The following is a 26,800-nucleotide window of genomic DNA, read 5'->3' as shown; positions in this document are numbered from 1 at the left end:
TATGTGTCAGAGCTAAGCTGCAGATATATATTTTTAAACTGTTGCTTATCCTGACTTGCACCAGCGACAACTGGATGTGCCCAATATTCTCCTTTGAATTTATATTATGTAAATGCACCTACTGGACCATACTATGAGATCTTATCAACTCGATAGCAAGACAATACTTCACTTTAATCTTTTAAAAAGGAAAATACAAAACAGTGATAGGGAATGCAAAACAAAAAAGGTATATATATATATATATATATATATATATATATATATATATATATATAAAAAAAAATTACCAAATCATCATTCGATTTGTCATGACTCATGAGTAAGTCATTATGCTACAAACTAAAATAACAAATTAAAATAAATGTTCGTGCATAGCAACATGAAAAAAGGTAAATACGTAAATAAGTGCTACAAAAGATTGCATGTATAGTGCTATAAAAGAGAGAGCATGAAGCTCTGAGGTTTCATAGTGTCCTTCTGTTCTCCGCTGAGGGCTGCTAACTCTTTATCCCTCTCTGGGCTTGTTTCAGTAGTGAGTCAAAATCCAGCTCTTCATTCTGGCTCATGTCTGGAATAGGGTCCACATCTCTGTTAGAATCTGAGGGGAAGTAAATTCACAGGTTCATTGTTCAATCCGGGAAAGCATCTGTGTCATTTTAGATTTTGCTAAATGTAAACTATCCTTTCCGTCAGAAACCTTTGGGCAAACTTTATCTCCATAGTTTAATTTTTTGTGTGTGTTTTATTCTGTAAATTAACGCCCTACTAGGCCTGCTTGGTCATACTACAGGGTCAGACAATAGCATACAAAGTAGCAGATCTGCAAGCTCAAAACACACCGTGAAGTAACCCGTTTTGAGCTTGTAGATCTGCTACGTTTGCCATTTCTGAAATGGAATTTATGTTTTCGAAAATATGTTTCTGAAAATATCTTTTTCAGAAAACTGTTGTTTTGTTGTTTTTAGAATCGACCTCAGGTCTAAATGGGTTAAAGTGTCATTTTGTCACGTGTGGAAAATTACAATGTTTGATCGCAGGAATGAACAAGTCAACTTTGACCTGTTTGAGACACGTACCCAGGTCAGCGTAGTTGGACTTGCAGAACTGTCTCCTCCCCCCGAAGCAAATGTCAAACGGCAGCTCGTCAGGCTTTCTCAACTTACTGCCGTTCTCGATAGCTGAAAACGCAGACTCCATGTTGTAGAATGTCACAAACCCGTAGTTGTCTCTATGGGAGCAAGTTAACATTTTGAGTAATCATTGACAGTCTAATTATACTTGCTTTTATTGCCATCAGTTTTATTGGAGAATTTTATTACAGTATGTGCTCATACATGGGTGGTAGGTTACAACACTATGAATAAATGTACTTGTGCATTTTGTTAAATAAAAATAACATACAGCTTTATCGCTACTGATTTCATATTATGTCAGTTGCAGCATAAAAATACTGAAATACTGTTCAACTTCTACAAGATGCATTTGTGCAACCATGAAGCTACTTTTAAGAGTGTCTGTGTTACTTACCCTCTGTCTCTGAAGTGCAGTGAAACACATTCAACTTCTCCAAACATAGAGAAGCGTTCTCTCAGCTCATCGTGGGTCATGTTCCGCCGAAGCCGACCCACATACACCACCCTCCGCTCATCCTGTTGGACAAGTTGTTACAAAAGATGTTTATAATATATATAGCTTAATAAAATCAGGTATACACTGTGACTCTCCATGTAACAAAAGTTAAATTACCAGCTTTCTTTTCTTTTGCAAAAAGGTAATTACACTAACAAATGGATTGCCACTGTGGTGGCATTAATCTCATACTCACTATGGCTTTCAGTTTCTGAAGTCTGATCTGTTGTTGCCTCCTACGCCTTCTGTGTTCTGTGCTGCTGCGATGGTACACTGGGCTGAATATAGGGGGGGATGAATAACATAAATACAGCATTATAGACTACTCTACTCACCCTTTATGGTGAAACAGGGAACCACTCTCTTTGTTTTATGCATCACTGCAACCAAATTTCCCATTTGGGAGAAATAAAGGCTTTAACTAAATATATTATTTACATTTGAAGACTCAGTGGAGGCATGAAAAGACAAAAGGTGGAACATACATTTAAATCCCATTTTCCTGTATCTTTTTCCATTTCAACACAAAAGCATACTGTACGCATGATTATTCACCGTCTATCAAACTAAATAGGAGTCGGACCATGTGCTACCTTGAGCCATAGATTGTCAAAATCAGGGATTCTCAACGTTTTTGGCTGGGGATCCCTGGAAATGCTTTGGCCATGCCTCACGACCCCTGCCCCGCTGCCCTCCCCACTCCCAATACAAATTGACCGCTACAATAACCTTAATAATAGAGAAAATACATCATAAATAAATACTGAAACAAGATATAATTATTTAGGAAAGTTTATCCATGTACTATGTGTACTATGTAAACTCTTAATACACAATTTCACACTAAACTAACCTAGAGTAAATTAACTTACGCTAAATGACTCACACTCATGTTCCGGAGAACACTTCCATTGGCCACTTACCTGTAAACATCCCTCCACCCTCTGCCACAAGTTTGAGGTGACAAAGATCTAGACCTTGACCGAGACCAAGTTTTGGATTTTGAGCGACTAGACCTCGGGCATGAGAAACTGTAGTGTCGGGGCGGAGAGCGGGAAGCAGAATCAGAGGATGAACTTGAGCTACTCTCTGAACGCCTGCGACAGTATCTGAGAGATGGACAGAGAGGCAATAAGAGAAAGATACAGTGGGCGAGATAGAATTAGAGTACAGTAACAAGTCAGTAACAGACGTACCATAACATGACATGGCTATATCTAAAGCAGCTTGCCTTAAAATGCTTCATTTGTAGCTTGCATCATGCTTATGGGACAACATTACGCCACAGAAAACAAGACAAAGTTGAAGAGACGGCTACCTGAACCTCTTTCTCTTTGGAGAGCGAGATCTGGAGCGAGAGGAGGATGAGGAAGAGGAAAGGGATGAACAGGAGGATGAGGAAGGAGAACTGGAGCTTGAGTCTGAATATGGGGACGTTCTCCGATATCTCCTTGTCACCCTTGTCTCCTGTCTTCCTCTGCCAGGAGGGCTTGGTGGAGGTGTGGGGAGACAGCTGGCCTTCTCCCTGTCTTCCCTCATATTGATTGCATTACTGGACTCCATCTTAAGGGTGGCACTGTCTGAATATGGCAGCATAGCTTCTATGGGAAGCCCTGCCATATTGCCAGATTGTCCTGCCAGAATCCTCATTCTCGTCTGCCTGGAGGCAGTCTCCTTCACACATCTATCCACAATTTCCCCAGGTCCTGGATTAGTGTTACTTTCACAGTTTGTGCTGTGTCTTTTGTATGGAGAGCTGGTGCTCGGGTCAAGTATTGTTAATTGTGTTCCATTCGGAAGATTAATCAAGTTTTTAGAAGGTATGGGAATCTGATGTTTTCTGAAAGGGGGAGTAACTGGCCTATCCCCAATGACACAGTAGTCATGGTCTAAGTACACAGACACAGGTGATGTTACCGGAGGAGAAGGTGTTTGGATTTGGGAAGCAGGAGACATTGAGGAAATGGTGTGTGTCTTCTTGGATGGTAAGGGACGGGGGTCAATGATCTGAATGGTCTTGGCTGGAGAAGGTTTGGATTGGGCTGTTGACAGAACTATATCGGTGCCCAGAGGTTCTGGAATGTCCAGAGACTCTAACGTTTGTGGTTGAGACTTTACCACCCCGAGGGGTTCAACAGTTTGTGGTGGACAGAATTGGTTTTCTTTACTTGGACGGTGGGCGCTCAGTAAACCCGGTAATTCTGAAAGAAAAAACATGATAAATATGCGTGTAATAGAATGCCTCAGTCTTGTGCATGAGTCAATATTTAACACCTGACTAAGTAATTAGATGTGTTCATGTGTTGGCAAAGTTGTACTATCTCATTATTCACCTTGTGTTTCCTCGAACTGCTCCAATAGGCTGGTCAAATCACTGGCTTCAATGCCTTAAAATTAACAAAAAGACAGACATTAATCACTCCTTATTCTGGGCATGTCATGATAGGCGAACAAACATTCTGCCAAAATAGCCAATCTATAAGCTCAAGATGCGACACAGATCAGCACTGACTGAGCTTGTACTGTAGATTGGGTTTTTTTTGCAAAGAGATTTCAACCCTTTGAAGATGTTAAAATGAGGCACGGGAGAAGTCATTTCCTAAAATACCTCTTATTCTGAATTTGACATTTGACTAATTTGACAACATTACTGCAGGGCTCGAAATAGCGACCATTTTGGTCGCAAATGCGCCTGAATTTTAATCTGTGCGATCTCAAAATATAACTGGGCGCACCAGTGCTACTGCATATAATTACTGTAGTGCGACCAAAACGATCGCGACCGAAAGTGTCGCGGGCCGGTTCCCTCCCGCGAGATGATTTAAACTTGTAGAGCATAAAGATCTGAGCATGTAAAAAAAAAAGTAAGTTCCTAGTCCATTCCTGTCCAGAGTTATGATTGTTTAAAGAAATATCTCCTTGGCTTCTTCTACTTCCTCTAACCTCCCGTCAGTCCGTGGACTGATTGGGTGATCAACATCAGCTGGACCTGAGGTCCTCAGCTGTGAGAGACAACAAAAGGACTCAATTGAATGGAATGTGTGGAGTCACACACACACATTTATGATGACGTTATGAAAATAACTTCTCATAAATATATACAGTAGGCCTATATATATATATATATATATATATTTTTTTTTACTTCAATCAAAAAGCAGGCCTACATAAAACAAAGGGTTTTGTAGCCATTTACAAATTCAGAAATTATAGCAGAGACAGTATTTAGAATTTAATTATATTTTCAACTGGTTTATTGCCACAAAAATAGCATCTCATACCAACTGGCTTGTAGGCCAGTGGTTCCCAAAGTGGGGTCCGGGGATCCCTAGGGGTCCTCGGTTAAATGATAGTTAGGAACCAAATGGACCCTTAAAGGTCTGAAACTCTGAGAGTGTACTACATACTATGGGTAAACCAATTTCACTGTACATTTGTACACTCAGTTAAATTAACTTTGATTTTATGGGTCCCAGAGATAGAAATGGGGAACGGTAGCCTAATTCAGGTCAAACTGGGGGTCCTTGAAATGTAAATAACTGAAAATCACTGCTAGAGCCGTAAAAATCTTCTCATATGGGGGTCCCTGGCATATATTTTCAAATGGGGGTCCGTGGCCAATGAGTGTCAATTTGAGGGTGCTTGACATGAAAAATGTTGGGAACCACTGCTGTAGGCTACAAGTGTAATAATAATGAATGTAAAAAATCGATTACATATTGGTGCTCGTAAAATTTTGGTGGGTGCTCCTAATTTTTTTCTGGTGCTCCTTCATTCTGAATTTGGGAGCACCAGTGCTACCAAGTAAAAAAGTTAATTTCGAGCCCTGTTACTGACTTATGTGCTTTCAAAACTAAACTAATCAATTATACAGAAATGGTTTAGCAGCTTACCTGAGTCACATGGGGTGTGGACACTGCAGCTAATCTCAGCAGGGGGTTCTAGTTGCTCAGGAGGTAAAATACAGAGGGCTGCTCCTGTCGACTCCTTCACCATGACAGGAGCATGAACTGCACTAAGAGGCTGAGTAGAGCACGGCGAGGACAAAGGACACTTGGGTTGTGAAATCAGAACTGAAGTGCACAACTGTGAAGTCTTTGGGCTTTGCTTTCCGAGAATGGACTTAAAATGCATTGTTTTTGCTGAGGTTTATTGCATTTTGAAAGAGGTTTGGTGTGCATCATATGATGGTGATGTGCAGAGGAGAGGTGCTCTTCGGCCTGAGATGGTCTTGAAAATGTACGCTGGGTTTCCTGAATGAAGTGAGTGGCTTTGGCGCTGTCTGAGTTTGGATCGTGGTCAGGCATCAACACTTCGAGATTTATCTCTACTGTGGATGGCTCTCTTTCAGAAGACTGCTTGGCGCATGTCTTCTGCAGCTCTCCAAGGAGACTGTTGCTGAAGACTGTTTTGAGCTTGGATTTCATGGCGGACTGGGTGAAGAGCATCGACGCTGGTTGGCTGCTAGTCTTTTCCTTGGATGGATGGTCAACAGGCAAGGGGAGAAGCACAGGGTTAGGAGGATCACTATTCACCAATGTTGGCTTCTTCCCTAGACTTGTCTTCTTTAAAGTACAATCAGAAATTGACACTGCAGAGGGACTTAGTGCAGGACTAGCTGGTGAGATGACTTTGGATTCAGCCCTCAGGCGCTTCAACCTACAAAGACGTCCATAATTGGGTTTTGTCTCCATTGAGTCTGGAATGGGCTTTGAGGATGGACAGGACGAACCAATCTTGATACCAAATGCTTTCATTTCTCCATTCGCATCATGCTTGTATGTTGTCATCGGTTCCCCTTTGGTGTTATGTCTGTGTCCTTGTGAAGGACAGAGGATTGGAGACAACTCCTTTGGGGGCTCTGGTAAGGTGGGCCACTTGGTGGTGTAGTTCCCCTGTTTCTCCCCCAGGGGTTGTCTCTGCAGGCGCAGCTCTCTGTACTGCTGAAGACTGAGAGGTTTGGGCTTGACCTCTAGATGTGCAGGGTAGAGCCAATGGAGCCTGAGTAACTTCAGCCTGGTCACTGTTGACCTCTGTAGTCAACGGTGTTGTTGGCGGTTCTGCTGATGTACATGCATGAGTATCAGGTGTTTCCATACAGGCAAGAGGAGCTGAGGTAGTTATTTTACTTGTCAGATTACCTGCAAATGCCTGGTTGAGATCATCCTCTTCCTCCACAGATACATCAAAGGCTATCACCTTAACAGGACCGAAGCTCACCCTTTTTCTTCTCCTTGAGGGCCTGAGATATGGACGCCTCTCGATTTACAAGTGCACTCTTTATTAAATCTCTCCTCACCTCTGCATTCTTTCAGTGTCTCTTTCGGTAGTGTCTCATCATCAGACATGTCGACGTTGATCTCTTCATCACTGTCTCCAGATGGTTTCTCGTACCTCCAGATTTCTCCCTGTAGGGGACAGTGACTGGTCCAGTTTACCCAATGCCGCAACATTTTGCCTGGGCTCACTCACCCAAGCTTTCCCCTCTTCCTCCACACATAGTCTCAAACAGTACGGGTGCATGAGTTTGACCAGGTTCACCAGAGACATGGAGGTGAAGACCTCAATTTCACACTCTGGTTTGTGATCACAAGTCTTAGCTGTGCTGGTTGTGTGATTCAGACTCGGCTGTTTGAGGTCCTGTGATGGGCTGGTGATTTCTTCTTTATTTCTGTCTTCCTCCGCCCCATTGCTCTCTTGTGTTATGACATTGGGGGATCTGAACCTCGGCTTTCTCAGTCTGTCAGCAATGGATTCTTCCTACAGTTATAGAGGTAAAAAAGAATCAATAAGATATTGGTTATACTGTATACCGTAATATATATATATATATATATATATATATATATAAAATAACGTTGACAACAGATAACTGCACAATCTCAAGCAAGTGTCATGTCTTGGCAATTCTCATATTGTACTAACATTAATTTAAAATGTCATATTAAAATGAATTACTTCTGTGACCTCATTATAACAAATGCCAAACAAGAAAAGAATGAGGTTCTTACCATGACTGAAGAGGTGGACTTGGTTGGATTATGCCCAGGCTCTCTGGTAGGAGGAACAACAGCCAGACTCAAAAGCCTCCTTAACTGAAACAACACAGGAGTTACACCTCATCAATGAGTGAACAAAAATACGTTATGCATTATATCAAAATATTAGCATTCTAAATTAATCATGGGCTTCATAATATTGAAGCTAAAATATAAATATTTAACATACTTTGTAATTCTAATAAAGCGTAGACTAATGCATCATTGCATGCTTATACTCACTGGAGAGTTGTCTCTGTGTTTTTCAGGGTCTGGCAGGGTATCAAAGGGAGACATGGACCCTTCCTCATCTCCCACACTGTCTAGCATCTCTGTCAGGGCTGTCAGCAGACTGGACTCGTTTTCCTCCTCCACTCTACTCTTCTCCTGGACAGAGATAACCAACAGAACGACTGTCACTAACCTATTACCTGACGTAATAAAAAACACATTCAATGTGTATGTGCATGAAAGACTCAAGGCCATGTTATCAGTTTTGTCTGGGCTCTGTTTTCTTTTCCTGAACCAATCCGTTTGCTGCTGTTCCCTAAACTCTCAACACCAGGAATAATATTTGGGGCCCTTTTATCCTGCCACTTGTATCCCTTATCCCTTACAGTACGATTTAACAGCGGGCGAGCATCGGCCGACACATCGCCCAATCGCCCATCATCGCCCGATAAAAAAAATTAATTATTTGTGAATATTATCTGACCTCTGAAGGAGTTGTGGAGTCTTCAAAGATGGCCAGGATGGAGTGGTCCACTTCCATAACTTCCACATCTGTTTTACTCAGGGCCACCTACGAGGGGGGGGGGGGCGGGTGAAAAAAGCACAATTAGATGTTGATCTCATTTACATGATAACACGATGTTAGCCAGAAACGATTGCCTCTTTTCATTCATACATACATTCAATACATGTACTGTATTACTGTACCATTTTAGGGACATTTGATTCGTAGTCAGGGTTAAAATAGATTAAGTAGATTTTATGTAATGTATTAATTTTGGACTCATGCATTAGTTTGTTGTACATGTACAACAAACGAATACGATATTATATGTATACGATTTGATGTATCAAATGTATATTGTGTACATTATGATTTACCACCCCAGTGGCCTTGTGGTTAAGAGTTTCTGTCCTGAGACTCGGAGGTCAGGGTTCAATCCCCGGTCAAAATGGGACCCTGTCCCTATATATGCCTTCCTGCTTTGCACTCAGCATCAATTCTAGATCAATTGGAGAGGCACCTCTTAAGCCCAATCGGGGGCAGTGGCTGTCCACCTCATGAACAGCTCTTAGCAGGTAAATGGGGCTGGTCAAGGTCTCAGGTTCCAACTCCGATATTTTATATTTTCCCTCCTGGACCCCCCTGGGGTTTAAGAGGTTGACCGCTGTAATGTGTGCTTTGAATGAGAGCTGACTGTCCAGGGACAACACCAAGGTTCTTGGCTGTTGGAACTTGGAACCGAAGTTACAAGGCGTTGTCTATGGAAATAGTTAGATCCTGCATGGTTAACTTTGGATTGGGGTAAAATCACAGAGTTGTGTCCCACAGAAATACTGATTTGAACCTTAGTCTGTAAAGAATTGGGATTGAATGAGTCCCATGAGGGACTTAAATTGAGTCAAGAAGACTAATAAAAAGGTAGGAATGTTTTGTTTTAACAACCCTTTTAGTTTAAAATGAAATGGAATTAAGAAAACAATTAATTAAGCGGGAGAATTTTTAGGAGGAGAGGATAGACCATCCTTATATTATTTGTTTTTAAGGCTACAGACCTTAGCTGCAGAGTCAGACACACACTGGGGAGGCAGAGCCTAGCTTGCTTTGATGAACGTCTCTGGGAAGTTGTGGGGAACCAATGAAAATTCTCCTAACTGAACGGTCGATCCCATATAAAGTGACAGTCAACAGACTGTACCATTACGACCTGATTTGAACTGTTGTGTTCTCTTCTCACAATGAACGAACACATTATAGGGTTACAAATTAAGTTGTATTAGTTTGCTTACAATGTTAACGTGGTGGTTGTCAGCTATATCACCGTGTCGGTTTCTATCCAGAACATCATGTTCCAGATTTTCTGACCTAACTATGATTTTAAAAGATCCACACATAACACATTACAACTAAGTTCGTAAGAGGTATTCACAATAAACATTAAAATAAACAATAAACGAAAAAATGTCACACAGTAGAAGCAACGGAAGCAAGTTGGTTCCGTTGCTTCTACTGTGTGACTGTAGCAACTCATTGCTAATACAGTCGTACTACACTACTACTACTAGCTAACCCTGCTAGCCACGTGTTGAACTGCGGTACATGTGGCCGTAACAACGTGTTATAACGGCCCCGACGCAGTCCAAATCAAGCGCTCGTCATTCATTTTAACGTAACATTGCCATGCGTAATGCACCGGTACCTCTTTGACGATGTCTTTGTCAAGAAAGTCGGTGTTGCCGGCATTTAAATGCTTCTCTTTTCCTCTCCGTTGCGTCGCCATCTTGCAGTTCTGCACATGGTGCGCTGACGGGGCAGAGACACGTGGCCGCCGACGCAGAGCACACTACAGAACTGGGATCAGTTTGTCATCCCTGTGTTTAGCTACATCAATGCAACCGGGCGAGATGGAATCCGATCCAAGGTCAGTAGTGTATATGTGACGTGTGCGATACATCTGTTCATCATCAGTGGTTATTTTTTTGATCTTGCATAGAAGAATATAATATACTTATTACTTAACCTGTTATATCATTATATGGGACTCGTATTGAATAAGACAACCGTACAGTAGTAGGTCACTAGGGTGAAATGAGGCGAATCGCTAATGGCGATGGGGGGGGGGGGGGGGGGGGGGGGGTATGGTAATGGTAGTTAGTTCTCGGAGCCTGTTAGCCTCGGGTTAGCCTCGGAGACCGCAGGCATTTTCTGTTTCTGTTTGAATCTGATTCCCTTTTCTTCAGCGTAAAGGCGACATCTAGTGTCCAAATAACGCACATAACGAAGCCCTTAATATGAGGCTTTCCCCCGTGGTCCTCCCAAGGACCCAGTCCCCAGCTAAATGATGGAGAGTTGGTAACCAAATGGACCCTTATAGATCTTTAACTCTTGAGAGTGTTAAATGAAACCAAATTGACCCTTACGGATGACATTTGGTTTAATTGTACACTCTCATGACTCTGAGTAACATCTGCATTACTTAATTTACAAGAAGTCTACACAATTTGAGAATGTAAAATAATTGTTATTTTTTATTTTTGCCTGTTATCTCGTTATCTCACCTATGCTGTATTGATTTTGGCCATCAATACAGCATGGATTGTGGATAGGGATGCAATTTGTGGACAAAACCTTATCCAGCCATATTCCATATTCATGGACTATCAATCTGTTATATTTTGTGTTGATGTGGTGAGTGTTGACTCTGGGCACTGCAAAATGTGACATGTCATTTTATTCAAATGTTTTATTCATAAATCTTCTAAATATGTATTGGTCCTGCTGTAATTTATAGCATATACCTAGAATTGATTCTTGGATTCTCTTCTCGGAGCTTAAGTGTAGATGAGTTCCAAACGGAGCTATTATGTTGACAGAAAGGAAACTGTGGTTGTCTGTGAGTGTGAGGTGTGGTTTAATAGTTCAAGTCTTAGGTTTAACCGTTTAGGCATAGTTTACTGAGGCATACGTTTAGGAATACCAGGCTGAGCAGTTACCCCCGACTCCGAGTGTGTTTGAGGCAAGCATTCTGGTATCCGGCTGTGTGACCAAGTAAAATAATGCCCTGAAACAGGTTTAGTACCATCTCACAACAGCCTGTATCCTTAACTATTATGAATCATTAGCTGCTAATGCACTGAGCTCTTACAGTAGGCCTACAGTTTTTGAAGTTTCTTATATTTCAAATAAGATCATCCAGCAAGTCAAGCAAATCACATGCAAGTAATTTTGACCACTAGCTGGTGCCATGTGTTCCAATCATTGACTATACATCTGACCTCATCAAACCCTGTACACTCAAGACACTGCCCCCACTGCTACCCTTAGATTTCCATATATGGACCTGACCTGTTCTGACATTCCATATGTTGAATTGTTGATCTGACCTCATCAAACCCTGTACAGTCTAGACACGCTCCATATATTGCCAGTACAGAATTAATTCCATATGTTGATCTGACCCCCCCATGCCAAAGCGCCAGCGCTCACCCAGCAGTCTGCTGTCATCCAGGCGCGTGCACGTGAGGGCGAGGTCGCTTCCCCCCCTCAGGTTGTCTAAGCTCGTCTTACTGGTGTTTCATCTTTCAGTTTTGTGTAAAGAAAGGCGGTAACACATCACTTCATTTTGCTCAAAAGAAATCATCCTGAATCAGTTTGTGTTCATCACTCTGTTGTGTTTGTGACCCTGTTATCTTGCCCATTCATACCAGCACACAGTTGACCTTTCACTTGAATGTCAACATCAGTAACTGTGTCAGAGGGGAAGGGTACGTACAACCTGCTTATGACACACACCGCTGCGCTGCTGGTCACACTAGTTTCATAGCATCACTGTCTTTTGACGAAACCCTCTTTTCACTGTGTTTCACCCAGGCCATTTAAGACCAACTATACAAACAAGTAAGACGCGCGAACGCGGGAAGCGAACGCAGATCGTAAATTGCAATAACAATTAGAATAAATTAGAACTGAGTGATTTGTTGATGCAACACACTCCATATTTGGACGTAGCTCCATATATGGGCACAAAGTGTCTGTGCCCTTTGTGCCCATATATGGAGCTGAGTGATTTGTTGATGCAACACACTCCATATTTGGATGTAGCTCCATATATGGGCACAAGATGCAACACACTCCATATTTGGACGTAGCTCCATATATGGGCACAAAGGGGGGACACACGCACGCACAGACATGATCTGCTAGGTCTCATAGTAAGTGCTCACTGCGTTCGCAATTATAGCAAAACATGGCGTATAATATTCTTCATAGGCCTACTTCATGTGTGCATCAAATAAACAGATTTCATATTATTGCGACTGCAGTTCGCATTTACTATGAAATTATGCATTTCCTGTCAGTCAGTCAGTTGTTTGGTTGCCAAAACCCCAGGACACCCCAGGCCTCGTGACATCACGAGGCCTGGGGTGACATCATGATGTCATCAATATTAAGCCCATATATCCCATATATGGAGATCCCTGATGTCATCAATATCTAGACGGGCCTCCGCCAAAGTTATTAGTGCAGCCGCGCCTGGAAGCCAGTGAAAACTAGAGTTCTCTACAGGCCCAAAAATTAAGGCCCGGCCCTACCTGGTCCCTCATCAAACCCTATACACTCAAGACACTGCCCCTGCTGCCACACTGGGGTTCTTCTCATCAGGCCCGAAAATTAAGGCCCGGCCCTAACTGGGCCCTCATCAAACCCTATACACTCAAGACACTGCCCCTGCTGCCAACCTTAGATCTCCATATATTGAGCTGACTTGTTCTGACATTCCATGTTGATCTGATCACATCACGCTCCATATATGGCCAGTACAGAATTCATTCCATATGTTGATCTGCCAAAGGGCCAGCGCTCGCCCAGCAGTCTGCTGTCACCCAGGCGGATGTGTGCACACAACCTCACCCTTTAGGGCAAGGTCGCTTGACTCGCTTCTCGCCCTCAGGCGTCTTACTCATACTATCTAGTTTACCCAATTATCCACGATTTAGAAATAACTTTGACTAGAATTTTGGTAACTCTTCATTAAAATCACCTGTGTGAAGTAAGTGGTGAAACTCCTTGTGGGCGTCCCCGGGGGGTCCAGACCCACAGGAACACGGCCAGGGTATCGGCACGGTTCCGGTGAGCCGCACGCGTCCGAAGCGGTCGAGAAATGACAGAGTTACCGTGTGGGGGTCGCCGGGGGTTCCCCGGAACATCCAGACCCCTAGGAACTCGCCCAGGAGGGAGGGCCGGTTCCGGCGAGCCGCCCGTGTCCAAAACGGTGGAGCAATGACAGAGTTACCGTGTGGGGGTCCCCAGGGGGTCTCTCTACTGTACTGTACTGTCACTGTACTGTACTGTCACACCCGAAATTATCATATATACAGTTAATATGTGCGTGTGTGTTAGGCTGCGCAACAGTGACACTTGGTTGTGAAAACCAACTAAACTCTTTTATCGTGCTCCGACAGACCCAGCCAGCCACGGACACACAAAGCTACTTAATGAAGTGGTTGCACCACTTAGAAAAACATTTCAGTTATATACATATTACATTCATACATGTATTTGTTTATTTCATGCATATCAAGTATGAAGGCATACAGAATGGCATGGAAAGGCATACTCCTCTCTCTTCCCTTTCAGGAGAGATGAGACAATTACAATCTCCAGATTGTTCATGTGGTTTAGATTATATTCTTGAAATAATACAGTATGCTCATAATGCTCTAATCCTAATGTCACATGTATGTAACAGATGTAACAGTTGGTAACAAGCCCGCCGCTAACTTCTTACGAGGACCAGCTTTGCCATCCTCTTACTAAGTTACTAGCTGTCTTATTCCTGCACTCTTTCCACTTCTTCTATTAGTTAATTTATCTCCCTAACTCTCTTATGCTATCTCTATCATGCGTGTGGGTTTTTTCTCTCTATTCTTTTACGTATCTGTCTCTTATCTTCCTCATCTCTGAAACATATACTGCCTGAAATGGGGCCAAAGCATCCTGGTGCCAGACTGTGTGTGTGGTTGCAGGGGTTCTGTGTAAATGGGTCACCTTACTACAGCATCCAGCCTCTGTGTTGCGTCACAACATTGACACACGTACACACGCACATATTGTAGACACTGACATGTCCCCTCCCTCCCTCCTCACACTGCCCCCTTTTCCATTCAGGCCTTTGGTTTTGGTTTGTGTAGCGAATCTTGTAGACCAGGCCCATTGCAAGTTTCTGCACTCTGTCATCAACCCTAAGCCATTCCAACCTATCACAATGGGTAGGGGTGAGGTGGGTTCTGGGAATAAGGCCAAGTACTAGCCTGACCATAGACTCTTCTCTTCCTCTCTCTCTCTCTCTCTCTCTCTCTCTCTCTCTCTCTCTCTCTCTCTCTCTCTCTCTCTCTCTCTCTCTCTGCCTCCTGTGCTGCTGTCATCATCAGCAGCTAGTGTATGTGTGTATCTTTCCCTAGCTTCTCTTTGTACTTTTTTCATATAATTATATGGAAATGATTTTTGAAAGTTTTGAAAAGGGTACAGATAGTAGAATGGAATTGTTCAGTGATGACATCATGAGTGGAGGAAGCTTCTATGCACAGTACGCTGTCTTGTCAGTACTTCCAGTATAATATTGGCTGCCCTGTAAATGTCAAGCATTACAAATCTGATATATTTGCATTGCTCTTGAAGCTTCTCTACTATATAATTTTAGATTAAATGTATATTGAACGTGTTTACCAGCATTTATAAAACATATGTATTTTTTTGAGAATGCCAAGTACTGCGTTTTCACATCATTTGAATATCCAGCATTTAAAATTATCTTTAAATTGCCGTTAACAAACACTGAGGATATTGCTAGTTGAGCATTCATCTCTTCTAGCCCTTCCTTCACCCCCTTCCCCTCTGTTTCTCTTTCATTGTTATAATGTCCCTCTTCATCTCTAGTCTTCTCCTTCCTCACTTTCTCTCTCTCATGTTATGTATGAATGCCCCCCCAGGTTCTCAGTAACAGATGTTCTTTCCTCTGTGCAGGAGGGCATTCCTTCTCTCTGCTCTGTGAGGGAAGCAGATGAAGTAAAAAGAAAACAGACGACGGGAATGGCAACAAAACAATGCCCTCAAGGGGATTTTTTTCACCCCCCTTACCCACAACAATACATCTGAACTAGATCTTTTTTTGGTGAAGTCCAAGTCCACAGCAACATTTCTTCACAGATGGTCTGTCTGTCTGTCTGTTTGTCTGTGCGTGCGTGCGTGTGACGTGCATGCGTGTCAGCGTGCACACACTGTTCTTTCACGAGCATGCACACACACTGTTCTTTCAGAGGTGTCAGGTTAAAGGTCATGCTTTCTTGGCCTTTTTATAACCCACTGCAGTCTCTGTCATGTCACACTTGGGCTGTAAGGACTGCAGACGTACGTGCACATGCACATTACATTGCAATACTTGGACTTTTGACTGGTTACCTTTGACTATAACCTTAACCATCACCACTACATGCCTAACCTTTACCCTAGCCTTAACCTAACACTAATTCTAATCCTACATCCTAACCCCAAGCCCCTTGAGAATTGAGGACCAAAATGTCTTCACTTTCTATAATTCTGCCATCCTTGCGAGGTTCTTACAAAGATAGCAGTACAAGCAGACACATAAATAAAAATCTCTATCCCTACAGTATCAGACACTTGCTGTGACACATGTTTTCAAGTATTAGTCTTAACACGCGCGCGCACACACACACACGGCATGATATGATAATAGACGCCTGCATCAATAATGTATTTGTGAGGAACTGGATGCAGATTGAGCCTTACATAACCCAGTGAGAGCTGACAGAGAGCTGTCTCATAAAGTCACTACTCCAACCTCCTAAAGTCTAGAAGCTTCTTGAACCAATTAACCATCACATTCATCCATTGCAACCAACTTTCCACTGTGCTCTGACAGACAACATCTTGTAGAACCAAATTCTACACACAAATCTTGTTTTAATTCTCTTTTGGGAAAAGGGGTCTTCTCTTCTACCAGGCTTTTTTAGATTTTGTTGCTATGCTGTCTATACCTTGTATCTTTGTACTTCAACTTTTTATGACATTTCTTCCCTTTTTGTCCATAATTAATGTGTGTCGTGCAAAAGTCGTGCAAAAGTAGCAAAAATAGCCAATCTACAAGCTCACAACGCTTCGCATCGGGGCACGTTGGCAGCTTGTAGATCTGCTTTTATTCTTTTTTGAGGGGCGCTATAGGCACTAGCCCCTCCTATATTCAGCTATAGTGTAAATTGTAGAAGATTAGAACATTAAATTCCCATTGACAATGAATGGATAATGTACGATGATAAGAGCGCCCCTCACTTCACATGGGTGTGATTTTCATTTTTTGAGCCCCATTTTTTGAGGATCCATCGAGTCGCAGGCGCAGAGAACAATGCCAACACACAGCGATGCATTACACATACAGTACATTCTGAAGGTTATTACACACAGATAAATATATACAGTAGAACATTGATTGATTGATTGAAATATTTATTAACAGTTTGCAGAATTACAGTACAATTCAAGCACAGCTCAATACAAAGACTGTTAACTGTGAGTGGACGACCTAATAAAGCATTACACTTGTTTACAAGAGGGTCCACCTTGTTCAATTCATCAAAACATTTAGAGACGTACAAATATACACTTCTAAAGCTAAAGAACGTAACGGGAATTCATCATAGTGGACACTTTGGATCTATGAGTCGACGTCCCTAGTAGATTATGGAAACTATGATAAGAACAGAACAAAGCTTGCATCTCATATCATATTGTACAGTACATACAGTCAGTCCCTCTGATGCAGTAGTAGACGATCATCATCAACGGCATCGAAGCACCCACACACAATAGGAACCCAAATAGCACCCCCTGAACCTCCCTTCCCTCTGGTCCCCCATTTTGTCACGTAGTCACACAACTCTCACACCTTTACGGGGGGTGGTGGGGTTGCCTGTTCCCTGTTCCCTGTTCACAGAATAGGTATTCAAAAGCTAATATGGTGGCTTTTGTTTCACGCTGCCAGGTAGAGTATACACTGCAGTACAGTAGACTTTCTTTCTCACTTGTCTGACTCTGACTTGAACCTGCCGAGGCGGACAGCACTGTCAGTGGCAGTGCCAACACAACGGCTCTTTTAAGAGCCAATAATGCCTTGATATCTAAAAGTGCCAGCAGCAGCCGGCACCGCCCGTGAACCAAGCAGTAACGACGCGACGGTGCAGTGACTGGACGACGAGGGCGCACATATCAAGCTAATTGGAAAGACCCACACCAGTTATATGAACTTTCCGCGCCTGATCATCATGTCATGGTTATCAATATGCTTATGCAGATAAATGTGTTGTCAGTCACTGAGTATCACACTTTGAGTGGTGCACTGCAACCACTCCATTGTGTATCTCTGGCTGCATGGGTCCCTGGCTGGCTGGCTGGGTCCCTGGCTGTGTCCGAGCACGAAAATAGCATTTGGTTGTGCAGCCTAACACACACACACACACACACACACACACACACACACTGTTAACTGTATATATGATGATTTTGGGTGTGACAGTACAGTAGGGACCCCCTGGGGCCCCACACGGTAACTCTGTCATTTCTCAACGCGGGGCGGCTTGCTGAAACCAGAACCGGAATCCAGACCCACAGGAACGCGGCCAGGGTGCCGGCCCCCTGGCCGCGTTCCTGTGGGTCTGGATGTTCCGGGGACCCCCCGGGGACCCCCACATGGTAACTCTGTCATTTCTCGTTTGTTTCGGACGGGGGCGGCTCGCCGGAACCAGGCCGGCAGCCTGGGCGCGTTCCTGTGGGTCTGGAAGTTCACACGGGTGTGATTTCTTCAGTAAACATGGTTAAGTGTGTCTGTGTTTACAGTTGGACTTTTAGTCGGCAAATCTGACCCTAGATCTGTACTTGGAGGCATTAAAAACACAGGTCACGTCTTTCCAGCCTAGTTTCAGGATTTTATTTGTGTAAGGTCCAGGAAGTTGCCTGCTTCCATGCAGCATATGTGATGCGTTTTTGTTACGTAGGACTCTCAAACAAGATTGTTTCTTACACTTAAAACACAATTTGTATTTGTGAAATTACACGTGTGATTTCATTATTTTTTTCTGCTATGATAGTTGTCTTTTAAATATGATAATTTTAAGCCACCGTTACAATATTCAACATTTCCCATCTGGCAATACAATACTGGGCTGTATACAGAAAAAAATTATTAATTTACAGCTACTTCAACAGGCTGTGTTGACAGCTTGTAACCTTTCGGTGCCTGGACTACATGGGATAAACAGAATTTAGTTCAGGACTTTGAACTAAATGTAATTACGTCATTAGAAAATGTTTCACAGGATCATACTGTAGTTGATGGAGTTGAATATTTGATTTGTATTGTCCCCAGGGAGAGCTGGGAAACAGTTGAGAGATGTTTTCAAACCTGGTACACTGTGTGTGCACGAGACTGTTAGTGCATGTAAGACATTGTGTCAGAGACCTATGTCTCCACGATCTCTCAAAAGAAAGACAGGAAATGAATGGGAGAATACTGCTGAGTCCCCATTTCTCCACTATACACTGTTTTTCGGTGATGGTATACTCAAATGGGTTAAGAAAACACCGGTTTAGGATTTATATTTTATTTAGCTTTTTCATTTTTGTTTTCAAGACATGCAAAAGGATAAATACAAAAATACAGATATCCCATGCAGTCAAGTGTTTTTTAAGTAGCCTAAATAAAATAAATTATTTTGATTGCAAATCAGTCCACAACAGGATCCTATAGCCGGGGAGCCACAGGCTCATTCCATTCCGGCCAAAAACGGCCATAGCCGTCATCACAAAATGTGATGAGGTCAGCACGAAAGTGATGAGGTCAGCACATTTGGGCACATTTAGGCCAAGGAGTGTTTTTCATGCGAAACTAATGCTTGGAATGGATTCAGAATCATGAAAACCCCCTAGTTTGTTTGATTGATTGAAATATTTATTAACAGTTTGCAGAATTACAGTACATTTTAAGCACAAACTCAATACAAAGACTGTTAACTGTGAGTGGACGACCCAATTAAGCATTACACTTGTTTACAAGAGGGTCCACCATGTTCAATTCATCAAAACATGTCACAATTGTCACATGCTACTTAAAGCATGATGAAATTTGGGAAATGTTGCCTTATATTGGTTGGTGTGGTATACAAAAATGGCCATAACCTTTTTTTCGCGATGTTTCCGGCAGAAAAAAGTACGGCATGACTTACTTCACCAGGCTGAAGGCATGGGGAGAGAGTATGTTTTGGGGGACTGCGCATTAGTCCGACATACGTGGCCGGTTAAGACTCACCCCGTGGCTTCCGTGTGCAGTTATAGTTAGGGTGTGTGTGTGTGTGTGTGTGTGTGTGTGTGTGAGCTCATCATGGTTATATCCTTTCTCTGCCACATTGCCATGGCGACAGTGCCCTCCCAGGGTAATGGGGGACGATTGCGCCAGAGCTATTTATTTTCTTCTTCTTTTCTCCCTCCCTCCCTCCATCTTTCCCTCTATCCATTCACTGCTCCCTCCATATCTTTGTCTCTTTACCATCCCTCGCTCCCTTTCTCCCTCTCTCTTACTTGCTCCCTGTACACCTCTGCCTCCTCACTTCTCCCTCTTCCTCCTGCGACCCATCTTTTCCTCTCCTGACCTTCTCTCTCTCTCTGTCTCTCTCTCTCTCTCCTTGCCATCTCTCACCATCCTCTGCTGTGATTGGCTATATGATCTAGTCCTTCAAAATGCAAAATGAGACCTCAGACTAATGAGAGAGACAGGGACAGACAGGCCGACAGGACAGAGGGACAAAAAGACAGAGAGGAAGAGAGAAAGACAGGGGGAGAGAGAGAGAGAGGTAGTAGATAAAGAATAATTTCAGACTGTGTGTTCCTGAATATAAAAGAGAAAGAATGATTTATGTACGAGACGAGACTGTGATGTCATCTTTTGGAGGGAAAGAGAAGAGCTTGGGTGGTTTTTGCGCGTGTCTGCGTGTGTGCGTGTGTGTGCTTGCGTTCGTGCGCACGTGTGACATGCGTGCGTGCACTCGTATACTCACTGTATGTGTGTCTGTCTATTGAGCATTTTACCCTGTGGTTTGTTCACTATAGGGTTCATTCCACAAGGCAGTACATTATAGGGGAGTTGACCATGCATGCAGTGGATAAATGACTTTACTCTGATGTTGCACTTTACCTATGCTGTGCATAAAAGCGTCTGCTAAATGCCTAAACTGTAATAGTTGAAGCTTCTTTTAACATGTAGGCCTACTGTAGTGAACGTGTGTGTGTGTGTGTGTGTGTGTGTGTGTGTGTGTGTGTGTGTGTGTGTGTGTGTGTGTGTGTGTGTTTCCAGTCCACGCACAAGTGTGTGTGTGTGTGTGTGTGTGTGTGTGTGTGTTTCCAGTCCACGCACAAGTGTGTGTGTGTGTGTGTGTGTGTGTGTGTGTGTGTGTGTGTGTGTGTGTGTGTGTGTGTGTGTGTGTGTGTGTGTGTGTGTGTGTGTGTGTGTGTGTGTGTGTGTGTGTGTGTGTGTGTGTGTGTGTGCGCGCGCGCACACTATATTTGTGTTCTGCCTTAATCAAATCACTGTTTTATTTTAAAATAATATAATTTGTGTCTATTACATGCAAATTGCCACGCAAACACACACACATGACTTGAACAAATGATAGAGGCCAGAGGGAGAGGGAACAAATGGTACAGGCATCTGACAGGAAAGATGAGAGTACTGTATAGGAGGGATAGAGGAAGGAAGGATGAGAGAGTAATGGTGAAAGAGAGAGGGAATAAGAGAGGAGGAGGAGGGAGAAACAAATGGCTGAGTAGACAGGATGATGAGTGAAGAGAGAGCAACACTGTGTGACATACTGCAGACAGAACAACTAACGGAGCGAGAGAACCAATGAACAAGAGAATGAACGAATGAGAAGGAGGGAGAAAGACAGAGAGAGAGAGAGAGAGAGAGAGAGAGGGAGAGCTTCTACGCCTCCCCTCCCTGCCCTCCCTGCCATGTAGCAGTCCTTCCCTGGGTGATAACGAGCCACTCAGACATACGCACGTACTGTATACTACACACACACACACACACACACACACACACACACACACACACACACACACACATGCACACTTGCACACACATGCACACAACCTGTCACTAGATCACCACATTCCCTCATGACGAAGCTCATCTGCTTCTCAACATCATTTTGTCCTGCATGTGCATGCGTGTGTGAGTGTGAGTGTCATGCTGTAGCAGAGCCGGTGAAAAACAGCCTCCTACATCTTTAAAAAGGAAAAAAAGAAAACACAGACCCACATCACATGGTTGTTATTCTCTCAAATCTGTTTCTCAGGTCACTTTGACAGTCCTCTCTCTCCCCCTGTCTCTCTCTCTCCCTCCCTTCCACCCCCACCCCTCTCTCTCCCCCTCCCACCCTCCCTCACTTCCTCGCACTCTAGCACATACACAGACACAATCTCTGTGGTGTATACGGGGCCACTCTCTTGCCCTCCCTCCCTTTCTCTTCCTCTCTTCCTCTTGCTCTTTCTTTCACTCTCACTCACTCACTCGCAAGCACGCACGCACGCACGCGCACACACACACACACACACACACACACACACACACACACACACACACACACACACACACACACACACACACACACAGGCACTAAGTCAGTCTCTCTCGATCTCTCCCTCCCACCTGAGCAGTAATGTGCAGGGCTGATGAGGGGGAGAGCGGAGCAACAGAATTCTCTCCTCTTTCTCTCTTTCTCCAACACTCACCGTGCTCTCCCTCCCTCCCTCTCTCTCTCACTCTCTCTCTCTCTCTCTCTTTCTCCTTCATACATTACACACTCACATGTAACATACAGTACACACACGCACACAGCGCACAATTACAAGAGCAAACACGATCCTTTGTGGACTGCTATTTTTCCCCCTTTTTGTTTTTTCCTAAACCTCCTCTCTTTCTTTTCCTCCCTCATCGCCACTCTCCCTCCTACTCTCACTCTCAGTCTCTTTCCCTCTCTTCCCTCCCTCCCTGCTCTCTGCTCCCCGGTGGAGCGTGTGTGAGTGTGTGTGAGTGAGTGAGTGAGTGTGTGTGTGTGTGTGTGTGTGTGTGTGTGCGCCTGTGCGTGTGTGTGTGTGTGTGTGTGTGTGTGTGTGTGTGTGTGTGTCTGTGTGTGTGTGTGTGTGTGTGTGGATGTGTGTGTCAGTCGTGGTGGATAACAGACGCTCATGTGAGCAGTGAGCAGCAGCCTCGGTGTCAGCAGCGGCAGCCAGCAGCATTAACTGGTCAGAGAGGAGAAAGGAGAGGAGGAGGAGGAGGAGAGAGGAGAGGAGGGGACGACAGACCTCCACCATTCCGCTCGGATCCTCCACGCCAGACATGTGAGAAGATGTCCGTAGGCGGCTGCGCGTGTCCCGGTGAGTACAGCGGCCGCCGCGGACACGGTTGCTGTTAACGACCGGTCCGGGGGTAAGCAGCTGTGGTGACAGGGGGGGTTAGAGGGTGTGTGTGTGTGTGTGTGTCAGGGCGGGGGGATCGGGGGGGTGTCAGTGGCAGACGCTGTTTGCTTGCTGTTGTGTTTTGGACACTATAAGTGCAGCCACTGTGGCGTGACTTGGAGAGAGAGAGAGAGAGAGAGAGAGAGAGAGAGAGAGAGTGAGAAAGAGAGAGAGAGGAGTGGAGAGGAGAGGAGAGAGAGGTGCCCCAGGCTCTGTTTGCAAAGGCTCATGGGAGGTGGGAGGAGAGTGGTGAGGATGGAGAGTGGTGAAAACAACACTGGCATGGATCAACATGTAGTTGTGTTTTTTTTTTGCTTCACTTTCTTTTTACTCTGCAAAGAATAGAGTGTTTCTTTCCCTCTTTTCTGCGTTACTCAGTGGCTCTTGGTTTTGTTTGCTGTTTGGAGAATGTTATAGTGGCTGGAGAGCAGAGAGAGAGAGAAAGAGTTCATTGTTGCTGTGCTCTGTCTCTGAGGCACCATGCAGCTCAGTACTGGTGGAGACATCTGGGCATCAAATTGTTGCTATGGTATAGCAACACATGCCAGCTCCCTTCCACTGCCAGTTTGCGTTGTTGTTGATGTTTTTACTGGTGTGTGTGTGTGTGTGTGTGTGTGTGTGTGTGTGTGTGTGTGTGTGTGTGTGTGCGTGCGCGAGAGAGAGAGAGAGTTGGAACGTACTGTCTGAATGAGTGAGGGTGTGTTTATGTGAGTAGAGTACATGAGTTCTCACATACAGTGTGGTGTGGAGCCATGATATCAAATTATGTGACGTTGTTGTTATTATTGTCAATGCCGAGGTGTGTGTGTGTGCGTGCGTGCGTGCGTGCGTGCGTGCGTGCGTGCGTGCGTGCAGTGCGTGCGTGCAGTGCGTGCAGTGCGTGCAGTGCCACTGAGGGGGAACTTTAGGATGACTGATACAGGAGGTGATGACAAGTGACACAGGGTTTGTGCCAATGGTAAAAGCATACTAACTAGCTGGGTCACCAGCCAGGACAGCCTTGCATGATAGGGTTACTTTAGTTTATGGTCAGCAGGGTAACACTATTGTAATCACATGTGGAGTAGTTTGGGGTATACAGGCTGAGGAAAGTTAGAAACACATTTATTATGCAGCCTATCTTCCAGATAATTGCTTTTATAAATTTCATAATCATTGTTTTTCAGCTATAGCCGGCTAGTGCCCTACAAACGCAAACAGCAAAGGTACACAATGTGTAGAATACTGGTTGAGATTTCATATCACCAAAAGTATCATGCGTAGTTAGTAAACAATGATCATTTACTATTTACTTCTCTTGGGGTTTATAGTTATTTTTTTATTTTTTTAAGCAAACGCAAAGGGCCATCACAGGCACAGCCTGACATTTAAAGGCCAAGGTTTATGCTCAGATCAAAGGCTTGCCTGATTGATTCTGTACCTCTTCTAGCAAGAGTACAGAAATAGAAAGGTGTGCCCAGAAGAGCACAAATCTCTACCAGGGCAGGTGGCATGCCTTAATGCTAATAGTGATGATTTCAGTAGAACATTTACCTTCTTACAGCCATGAAAGAATAGTGTGAGTCACAATATTCTATTGTGACATGTGATTACCGGTACTAGAGAGTGCAGCATTGTCTCTACTTTTTTACTCCTGCAATCCTCCAAAACATTGGCTTGTTTGGCAAGCAAATGGGTTTGTCTGCAGTCAGGTTGGTTAGTTTAGTTCTCAATAACAACTCAATAAGCCAGAGGGATAGCAGCATTGTATTTCTCTAGCCTAGCAGGCTAGAGAGACCCATGGGCTATACCCAGGGTATTGGTATAGCCCATACCTGTAGGGATGATTGCTCTGCAAGTCTGCAATTAGAAAAAATAAAATAGCTTAGTTTGTCAGTCACAGAATTGAAACATATTTCAGAATTGGTCTGCTGTCAGCTTTGACAAAATATGATAATCGGCGAGTATACGAGATAGCTGCGGACGGACACACACACCATTCAAACCATGATATCCTGGCAGAGATAAAAAGAAAATCCATTCTTTTCCATTCTTCCCATACGCACAAGTCGCACATACAGGCTTGGAATTAAAATCGTGCAGGTAAAGAGAGAGATCTTTTGGAAGGCTGGCAAAGTGGCAAATATCTCACTCTCAGGCAAAGCAAATGGGATTTATTTGCCACATTTATTGCCCCATTGCAGTCAAGATATTGCATATTTTTGTTAACAACAAAAATGTACTTGTTGCTTCTTGGTTCTGTCGTCTTTGGAATTCACACACCTGTAGTGGCTCATTTTATTCGGATGCATAATTGTCTCTAACAGGCCAAAGGCATGTGGAGAGAGTATGTTTTGCACTCCGTCTGTCCGTCCGTGTACAGCTAATCTCTGGCAGCTGCCAAACTGTGCACACATACTCCCTGCATGACAATTATAGCGCCACCATGAGGCCGATTTTTGCTAAACACATTGTTTTATATTCCTCCTATACAGACTCATGCAAATTGGTACACACCATCTCTACAGTCATGCGATCAACACGGCTGTGCGATTGTCCATATTCCATCCAGATTGGCTAGAATTGCCTTCCAAAGTTTGCAGGATTGGTCCGTTTCGAACAAAATGCCTCAAATCATGCGTCACAGCGTGTTCATGAGGGAAAAATGCCACTATGGTGGCGCTATAACAGGCCAGTTTGTGTTTTTATTAGGGCCGGGACTAATTGCGATTAATTTAGATTAATTAACTACAGAAAAATTAACGCGTTAAAATAATTAACGCATTTAATCGCATATTTTGTTTTCACCGCCGAACCGGAAATTTTCTCACTGGGCGCACGTTTCCACTTACCTAAGATGCTGACGCACCCAGCAGCAACATTGCTGTCTGAGCATTCACTTCCGCTAGTACTAGACGATAACAACAAACTGAAACAGCACACGTTAGCATGAATGCAGACTCAAATAAGAACGCGCAGCTTGGGAAATTTAGTGGGAAATTTAGATTTAAAAAGCGAGCGGATGGAAGCGTGGACAGAAATGCAGTTATATGCATGTTATGCAACAAAGAATTTGCCTATCACCGCAGCACATCGTCCCTCACATATCACATCAATGCCAAACATGTTGCTGCTAGCGTGGAAGTTCACGTTACTCCGTCTTCTTCAACGTCGCAACCTACACTCGACCTGATGCCTGGTTTCAGAGGCAATATGACTAAGTCCAAGTCTGACAAAATAACAAACTCCCTGGCTTACTGGGTTGCAGTCAACTGTAGACCACTTGCGGTGGTCGAAGATATGGGGCTGCAAAAAGTGCTACAGATAGCTTTTTTTTTTTTTAGCTATTCATTCCTTTACTCATAAAGTCATAATACCAAAATCCATTTGAAAAAATTGCTTTCTCACTGTTCTCGGGTCAAATAATGATATGCGATTAAAATGCGATTAATCTAGATTAATTAATCGCAAAGCCTCTGATTAATTAGATTAATTTTTTTAATCGAGTCCCAGCTCTAGTTTTTATATAACTGCACCAATTTGAACAAAATGCCTCAAATCATGAACACATGCAGCGACTACGTTGAGGAACAATAATGCCACCCTTTTAACATTGGCCTATTATAGAGCCACCAGGAGGCACATGTTTATATTACTCAAACGTTCCTGACCTGGTGGAGACCTGTGCTCTGAGGAGCACTTTTTCTAGTTATGTCAGTGTGCTGACATTGTAGAGAAGCAGTGCTCAAAATGTTACGGCTGGCTTTGTTCTGGTGTCTTTGAAAAGCATAGAATGGATTTGGAATAGGCTCTTTACAGACCTTCTATTGCCATT

The 26,800-nt window shown here is 43.6% G+C and overlaps 2 protein-coding genes across 5 annotated transcripts in view; one reads left to right on the top strand and one right to left on the bottom strand.

The window, feature by feature from the left end:
* Positions 1–292: 292 nt before the first annotated feature.
* LOC308312367 (uncharacterized protein) lies at positions 293–10,221 on the bottom strand. Its single transcript, XM_080758972.1, has 15 exons — positions 10,103–10,221; positions 8,386–8,472; positions 7,914–8,057; positions 7,644–7,727; positions 7,004–7,392; positions 6,774–6,874; positions 6,464–6,604; positions 5,526–5,774; positions 3,966–4,019; positions 2,951–3,833; positions 2,556–2,741; positions 1,829–1,910; positions 1,531–1,652; positions 1,080–1,231; positions 293–601 (listed from the first exon to the last, which is right to left on the bottom strand). The coding sequence occupies exons 1-15, from the start codon at positions 10,181–10,183 to the stop codon at positions 501–503; spliced, it is 2,856 nt and encodes a 951-aa protein (XP_080615098.1). The 5' UTR covers positions 10,184–10,221; the 3' UTR covers positions 293–500.
* Positions 10,222–22,365: 12,144 nt separating this feature from the next.
* Positions 22,366–26,800, top strand: part of ldb1b (LIM-domain binding 1b) — a 37,839-nt gene continuing 33,404 nt past the window's right edge. For 2 of the 4 annotated variants that reach the window (XM_080759582.1, XM_080759580.1), the window contains exon 1: positions 22,366–22,905. In XM_080759582.1, the coding sequence (XP_080615708.1) occupies positions 22,878–22,905 (28 nt within the window). In that variant the 5' untranslated portion in view covers positions 22,366–22,877. Of the gene's footprint in view, positions 22,958–26,800 lie in introns of all 4 variants that reach the window. The other 2 variants (XM_080759586.1, XM_080759584.1) reach the window with 1 other exon arrangement.

The sequence above is a fragment of the Protomyctophum bolini genome (genome assembly GCF_963924005.1).
Source record: "Protomyctophum bolini genome assembly, chromosome: 3".
NCBI classification, from domain to species: Eukaryota; Metazoa; Chordata; class Actinopteri; order Myctophiformes; family Myctophidae; genus Protomyctophum; species Protomyctophum bolini.
Note: the sequence above shows the minus strand (reverse complement) of the source record. Positions and strands in the feature narration are given on the sequence as shown.